This window comes from Antrostomus carolinensis, unplaced genomic scaffold (assembly GCF_000700745.2).
Source record: "Antrostomus carolinensis isolate BGI_N321 unplaced genomic scaffold, ASM70074v2 scaffold2758, whole genome shotgun sequence".
NCBI lineage: Eukaryota > Metazoa > Chordata > Aves > Caprimulgiformes > Caprimulgidae > Antrostomus > Antrostomus carolinensis.
In genome coordinates, this window is record NW_010333535.1 from 111,740 (window position 1) to 120,178 (window position 8,439).

Genomic DNA, 8,439 nt, shown 5'->3' on the forward strand with positions numbered 1-8,439 from the left:
TGTTCATCTCTAAACATCTGCTGGTGTTTGGCCACTGTCCGAGTCAGACACTGGACCTGTGGTCTGAGCAGTATGGCTGTCATGTTCGTAGTGAAAACACACAAATGTGAAGAGAGAGAGACCACAGAGAACTGGGAAAGATGGCAGGGGCTCAGCTAATTTACTGGAGGGCTGGATATGGCCAGTAAATTCAAGCTGAGAAGTGAATGGCTTCTATGGGATAATCCACGGACATCTACCTCATTTAAAATATCTATAGTTTGTTAAATAGGGGCTTGTACAGATGGCTCTTGATTTCCTAAAGGGTATTAGCCTAAATTACACTGTGCTATCTAGGGAGGAGGTTTGCTGTAGCTCTCTGAAGCAGCAGAACAAACCCTTTAGGCTAAACAAAGGTACCTAATACTGCCTGAGAGAGACACCTATGGCTAGACACTGTCCTTACATTTTCCTGTGGTCCTCTTGCATCAGTCTTCAGACTCAGAGAGATGAGAAGAAAACAAATGTTGTGTATATGACTTCCTTAAAGAGAAATAAAGCCAAGCAGCAGGCAAGTTCAGTAGGCAAAAAATGATTGCAGTGACCTTGGGATTTGTGCTCCATGACCTAAAGAGGTTAATAATGTTACAGAAAAATCTTATTAGAGGAAAAACAAGCTTTTTTTGGCTTATCTTCCATGCTTTAAAAATAGTATTGCAAAGCAAAAAAACCCAACTTCCTACAAAACTGGCTATTTTACAAGAGACTTTCAAACTTTCAGACAACACGCTTTTGCGTAAAATCCTCTTTTTCAAGCCTCCAGTTAAACCCAAGCACAAAGGGCATTTCAGAAAGGAAAAAAGTGATTAATAAAATAATGGCTCCTGCCCAGGAAAAGGAATAGTTTTACATCTCAGTGATGATGTTCCACTGAATATCCTTCAAAGAGCAGCAACAACAAATTATCATTTTAAAGATGAGAGCCCTGATCACACAAGTCATGTCAATAGAGTTTCAGTTGTGGGTTCTCCCTTTTCCCTGTGGCCCACCATTACAAAATGCAGCTGTCGATACCATTTGGCTGACATAGCCAGCTGCAATCTGCACCTTCATTGTAGGGGAAAAAAAGGCTCTTCTCTCTCCCCGTCTCCTTTGCCATCCTTCTCAGAGGCTGCGAGGTGGCCCAGAGCTCACTAGGTGCCTTGGCAGTGGATGGGGCATCTTTCTGCACGGCTTCTGTAATTCGCAGACCGCGTACTTGAAGACTGTTGGAGACACACCCTTGGAACAGCGCTCATTTGAATAGTTTCCCTTTTCTTCAAATGAGGGTAAAATTTAATGACCCTTACAAATGAGAAAGGCTAAAAGGGCAAGAAGAGGAATCTTTTGTATGGTTTTGTTTTTCAAATCTGAGGTCTCTATTGAAAATTCAGAAGGTTAACAGGTGTATTTTAAGCAAATTTCAGACGATAGTCAAATACATAGCAATAAAGCAAGGCTTACACAGAGCAGAGGAGCAAGGACAGACCAGAAAACAAGAGCATCACAGCACAGAGTCGAATGCTTCTCTCTGAGTCTGAGCTCATTTGGAAGCAGCATGAGCTCCATCCAGAGAGCTAGGTGAGAACTGCATGTAAAGACAGACCGAGTCACCTAGCCTTGTTAAAAGCATTCTTTGCAGACTGGTTTTCAGATGAATCATAGAATCCTAGGATGGTTAGGGTTGGAAGGGACCTTAAAGATCATATAGTTCCAACCCCCCTGCCATGAGCAGGGACACCTTCCACTAGACCCCAGGTTGCTCAAAGCCTCATCCAACCTGGCCTTAAACACTTCCAGGGATGGGGCATCCACAGCTTCCCTGGGCAACCTGTTCCAGTGTCTGACCACTCTCACAGTGAAGAATTTCTTCCTAATATCTAATCTAAACCTACCCTCTTCCAGTTTAAAGTCATTACCCCTTGTTCTGTCATTAACTGCCCGTATAAAAAGTCCCTCCCCAGCTTTCTTGTAGGGCCCCTTCGGGTATTGGAAGGCAGCTATAAGATCTCCCCTAAGCCTTCTCTTTTCCAGGCTGATGATCTGGTTTAAATCCACATTTCAATCACAGAAAAGAGGAATGGAGGGAGGATAGAAGAAAATTATTAGATATTATCTCATATTGTTTTGCTACAGAGGGAAAATCAAACTTTAACTCCAAAGCATAGAAGAGTGATTCTCAGAAATCAAGGCTGCAAGGCTTCTCCCTGTGTCAAATGGACTAGTTGATTTGATCCTTTTAATATGGTTTGGGTTCATCAAATTACTAGTGTCCTCTGTGAGTAACCTAAAACAACAGAATAGACACAAAGAGAGTCACAGAAAAACATTTCAGTGATTAGATGGAGCTGACAGTCTGCTTACAGAAAAATTCAAGCACTGATTCTACTAGAGGGCCTTTTGTAAGTCCTTCAGAAGTCGATGATCCTTTTGACTGCAAAGCATCAGGCTGACAGCAAGGTATACAAGTTTGGCCTCAGAGCACGAGAAAGGTGGGCATCAGTCAGAAAAGAGGCAGCAAAACATGTAAAACAGTGAGTATCTGAATCACAGAGAGGATTTGCAGTTAATTCTCTTTAAAGCCTGCCAGGTCATTTGCATTACAGTGTTGTCATCTAAAGATACAATCACAATAAGGAACAGAAGAGTAGTCTAAGATGAGATGTTTTTCTAGGAAGGTTCTCCACGCTCACAGTCTGGACATCCAGATCCTGCATTGACCCTATTCTTCTTTCAAGAGATTAGTAAAAATTTTGTTAATGACCCAAATATGCCTGAAGTTAAAGAAAAGGCTAATGACAAATTAAATGGAACACATCAATCAGGCCCAGTAAACAAAAAACACCAGGTTTCTGCAGTTATTTTCTTTCTAGAGCATTCAAAGTACTCAAGAATGCAATGAGATTAAAAATACAGAGGAAAGCCAAGTATAAGAATCACAGTAATTTCCGTGTAACTTAAAGTTCTGCTGTAGAGCTTCATGCAATAGCTCTACTCTGCATGGCTATAACAGACAATGTGACAGCTACTGATGAAAATATAAAAGAGAAAGACATCTAATAACCTCCTTTCTTCACTTAACTGATAAGAAGAACAGAACATAATAGAACAGAATATAGAATATTTCAGTTGGAAGGGACCTACAATTACCATCTAGTCCAACTTCCTGACCACTTCAGGGCTGAACAAAAGTTCAAGCATGCTATTAAGGGTTTTGTCCAAATGGCTCTTAATCACTTACAGGCATGGGGCACCAACCACCCCTCTAGGAAGCCTATTCCAGGGTTTGACCACTCTCTAGGTAAAGAACTGCTTCTTAATGTTAAGTCTGGTCCTCCCTTGATGCAGCCTTGAACCTTTCCCATGTGTCCTGTCACTGGATACCAGGGAGAAGAGATCAGGACCTCCCCTTCAACTTCTCCCTCTCAGGAAGCTGTAGAGCACAGTGAGGTCACCCTTTAGCCTCCTTTTCTCCAAATTAGAGAAGCCCAAAGTCCTTAGCTGCTCCTCAAACGATATGCCCTCAAGAGCTTTCACCAGTTTTGTTGTCCTCCTCTGAATGTATTCAAGTACCTTCACATCCTTCTTAAATTGTGAGGCCCAGAACTGCACACAGCATTCCAGGTGAGGCTGCATCAACATTAAATACAGCAGGATAATCCCCTCTTTTCACCAGGTGGCCATGCTGTGTTTGATGCACCCCTTTTGGCTGCCAGGACACACTTCTGACTCCTACTGAGCCTGCTGCCAGCCAGCACCCCCAGATCCCTTTCTGCAGGGCTGCTCTCCAGCCACTCCTCTCTCCGTTTATACTTCTGCCTGGCATTACTCCATTCCAAGTGCAGAATCCAGCATATGGACTTGTTAAATTTAATCCCATTAATCATTGGCCAATGCTTCAACCTATCTAGATCCCCCTGCAAGACCTATTGTCCCTTCAGAGAGTCACCAGCATCTCCCAGTTTAGTATTGTCAGCAAAGTTGTTACTGGTGCATTCAACTCCTGCATCCAGATCATTGATGGAAATATTGAACAGAACTGGCCCTAGGACTGAGCCCTGAATAACATTGCTGATGACTGGTCACCAGACAGATATAGCCCCATTCACTACAATCCTTTGAGCCTTGCCTTATGGCCAGTTTTTCAACCAGCACACCATGTACCTGCTCATCTCACAGTTGGACAACTTGTCCAGAAGGATGCTATGAGAGACAGTATCAAAAGCCTTTACACTGTCTTCCCTTCACCCACTAGGTGCCCTTATCGTAGTAGGATATCAGATTAATAATGAAGCAGGTGACATCTTTTGTTCTCAAAATAGAAACAAGCAGAAGATGCTCACACAGGACTGAAATTTATTTCCAAGCAGAATATTCTACCCTAATAAAAAAAAAATCCACAGAGGTGTTAGTAACCACAGAGAACTACAAAAGTTGCTTTATGTGTTATTTGGCTCAGCCTAGCAATAATAGGCTAAAATACTACAGTTTGCCTATACAGAATAGCAAAGCAGAGAGTCCTTTCTGTCCTTGATATGAAAGAAGGTACCTTCAGCATCCCATTGGACTCTGTCATAACACTAGTCCCTGTTTTGATAGTGGTCTAAAATGAAAAGTAAAGCTGAGAAGACCCCTAGGACAATACAACTTGCTCTTCAATTCACGAGCAAACTAAGCTGCTTCCTAAACTGTGAAATCCACAGCACTTGCACTATCCTCACAGATGCAGATGACACTTATTGACAAAGAAATTATGCTTTTACAGGTCTGTACAATAAAGTAATATTGGGTTTTTTTAAAACAACCAAACAATCACCACTCCAAAATTCCAGAAACTTAAATGAGATGCTTAAATTGGGAGCAAAGTGCCATAAGCTTCTTAAATGTGTCAACAGAGGGAAACGGGCATCTCTACCTACAAAAGATCTAACCTATCTTCTGAACAAAACTCTTTCTAAATTGGGAAAGGGAGAGTTTTTTAGGGAACTTACTAGTTTGCAGCAATGCTTGTATTGTTTCTCTGCTGAAAGGAAGGTAGCAAATTTTGAACAAAATGGTGAAGCAGTTTGTTTGCTAGAAAAGTCAACATCAGACTAGCATATGACTGTAAAGGTATTTAGAAATACCTCTAATTAAGGAAATAATTAGAAAATAATCTTGTTCTTATTTTGCACCACGTTTGTCAAATATCTAAATTACAGATCATTATATTTCTCAGGGTATTTCTAATAAAAAACCAAGCATAACAGCCAGTAACAAGTAATAACTGCAGTCCATTTACCATCAGGTTAGCAGAAAATAAATGGTATCTTACTGTTTTTCTCTTGCTATAGAGTTTATTGGTGCGTTTATGCAGTTCTATTTCATTTGCACATCTGTGAAGAACACTGCTGTGTAAAATGTAAATGGGTTGTATATGGAATTTAAAACTTTGCAATGATAAAATATCTCAACAGCCTTTTCATCAGAATTACCAAAAAACTTTGAAGTCTGTGTTTGTTTTTAAATCAAAACACCACTATTTTTATTCAAGCACAGCAAGCAGGAACAGTTCAGCTGCACTTGCATATCAGTTTATTCAAAGAGGGTATTTACTAATTCACTGATATCCCATTACCTCAACAAATAAGGAGACGGTCCTACACATTGCCCTCCACTCTTTGTGCCTCTTGCAACTACTGCTCTGAGGGAAGAGCTCTGCATTTGGACAAGCTCCCTTTCCACATTTCACATGCTGTAAACATGGAATAGAGTAAAGAGGGAGCCTTGAGTGCCTCCTCTTGCCTTTACCTTTACCTCCTGCATTTTATTGTCACTCCATCTGAAAGTAATCAGGATCAGTAATGCCATTCTTGATCATAACACTTCATAACTGGCATTATTCTATCAGGAGATGGGTGTTCAGCTGGGATGGTCATTGCAGTCCTAGAAGATGGCTTTCAAGCTAGGCCTCCTATTGTGACACTGAAGAAGGTACGAGACCTGGACTATTCTCATATCCTTCTTCTAGGCTGGAACCTCCATCTTCACACCAAACACCCTCAAGCTGTCCCAGACATTTTAGACACTGTTTTCTGTTTGTTGGTTGGTGTGCCCCTGATATCCCAATCAATATGAAGACCTTGTCAACAAAAACCACTGTACAGGCAAATCTGAAATAAGCTCATGGTCTACATCAGTCAGAGCCAGACAGGGAAAGACGGAGGCAAGGAAGGAAGAACGAGGCAACAAAAATAACTTCCCCAGAGAAGCAGGAGCTCAGACAGCTCCTTTTTAGGAAAATGAATGTGGCACATGTCCCGTCATAAACAAAACTATAGGTAAGTAACTGGAACTGCAGGTGCAGTTCTGACTGCAGTTCTGACAGTCCATGACTTTCTGTTCTCACTCAAGTCAGCTCTTCACCGTAACAAGATTTATTCATTCAACATTTATATTTGTTACCTTCTCATAAGCTTTTCTTTTTGTTTCAGAGTCCATCCAGTCATTTTCCTTTTCCAACATGTCAATAAAAGCCCAGCGAATTCCTTCAGTCAACTCCTCCATCTGCAAAACATGTAGCAAACCTCTCCCCAGTAAAATATGTCATGGTAGAATCACTGTAAGAAAAGATTTTGTGCATGCAGGAGTGATGGATTTGGTTAGACCATGAATGATTCAAAATCAGACTGTATCTGCTGTTCTTCTTGAAGGCTAATTTCTTCTTTCTCCAGCCCTCAGACACTTCTTCTGAAAATAAGCTTCTTTCCAATTTCTTTTCCTTCAGGTGTACTGTTCATTGCTGATCCTTTCATGTCACCATTGTGAGAATGTCTGTCTTGAAATCATAAAAAATACCGGGAAATTTGCAGTGATTTGGGGAGATTGCAGAGATTTGGTTCTAGATCACCAGCCCCATAGAAGAAGGATGCAGCTGCAAGGCATTTGCACAGATAAAGCCTTTTCTGCCAGAGAGCACATTTGTAGCCTTGTATGGTTTATGTCAGACTGAGACATGCCCTATTAACACTGACAAAGGACTGAATTTGGGCTGACAGTATCATGATCCAAATACAAAGCGGTATCCAAATATTTAGCCTGTATTTAGCCATAGCTGTGACGTACTCCTACCCTTCACTTACTGCAGGGATAGAGGCTGTGGCTAACAACACTGAGCAGCCTTAACTGCTTCTGTGGTCTTGAACCACCAGTGATAGCTTGCATCTGTGCAAAGCAAGGAAAACCCACCACCATTTTAGCTTGGCTACTTCTTCAGACACCTACACAAAGCCATGAGCATATCACAAGCAAGTAAAAAATAAAAATAAAAAAATAGGAGTGTTTAGTGAGTATGCACACTAAGAAAACCCTGAAATGACAGAAAATAGGAAATTTAAGAGATGCATTGTATCAGTCTGAAGAGCAGAAATGCCCTCATGACTATGTATCCATCTGGCAGCACAAACCAGAAAGGTGTATGCAATCAGTTGCTTCTGTTGATATCAGTAGATGAACCCCACGAAAGATAGCCATTGAGAATACTGCCAGAGTGAGGCAATTTGGGGGATCCACCAATCACTGGAGTCCTTTAGCACAGACCAAACCAGAGTTGAAATAGCACAAGACATGACAGATAATCATTAAACAAAGACTTATTGGATCTTTGTGTTATCACGTTACATTTAAAAATAATGAAAATGTCAAGGACCAGATATTTATACTTTTTTTTTTTCTACAGAACTGGTAGCTCTGAAATGTCATTAAAAGTGGGGACTAAACCCTGTAAAGTAATTTTACCTTTATCTAAATTGTCATTTAAGTATCAGATGTACATTTTGATCTGTAACTGTTCTTTATTTATGGTGGAGCCAGACAAATCATAGCAAAGCTCCTTTGATTATTCATTTTTTTCCTACCCTTTTCAAAAAACATTTCCTTATTTTTAGACACAATATGAGACAACTGGAACAAGTCTAGCATTAAATATGACTAAGCAGTCAACATTCCCAGTAAACTGCATCCCAGGGAATAGGGTAACTTAAAGATATTGATGACAGAGCACTGACTCAATTAACTTAGTGCACTAATGAGGTGAACTGCCTGTATTTGGAGGTTACAAGTTCAAACTCAAGCTCTGCAGCTGGGCCCTGGTGTATACTTAGGCTTTATGCACCAGCTGTAGCTGTAGGGGGCATGGGGAGAAACCTATTCCTGCTATCAGAGTTATTACTGAAACTGCTCAGGCATAGCTGTAAGAAACACTGCAGGCACTCTGGGTTAGGAACAGTGCTATATTTAGACACAAATAATGTCTTTCTTGATAAAAGGAGAGAAGTATCTAAGGTATGAAACATCAGTGACAAAATATGAGGGAAAAAGAATCCATATTATCCATAACTCAGGATTTGCTTATCCTAGACCAATATATAATATAAGCCGGGG

The 8,439-nt window shown here is 40.7% G+C and overlaps 1 protein-coding gene across 1 annotated transcript in view; it reads right to left on the reverse strand.

Moving 5' to 3' along the window:
• The window catches only part of LOC104529541 (phosphate-regulating neutral endopeptidase PHEX-like), a 50,814-nt gene extending 44,250 nt beyond the window's left edge, over window positions 1–6,564 (reverse strand). Inside the window, exon 1 of the mRNA XM_010173880.1 lies at window positions 6,463–6,564. Coding sequence (XP_010172182.1) covers window positions 6,463–6,564 — 102 coding nt within the window. The remainder of the gene's footprint in view (window positions 1–6,462) is intronic.
• Window positions 6,565–8,439: the final 1,875 nt, after the last annotated feature.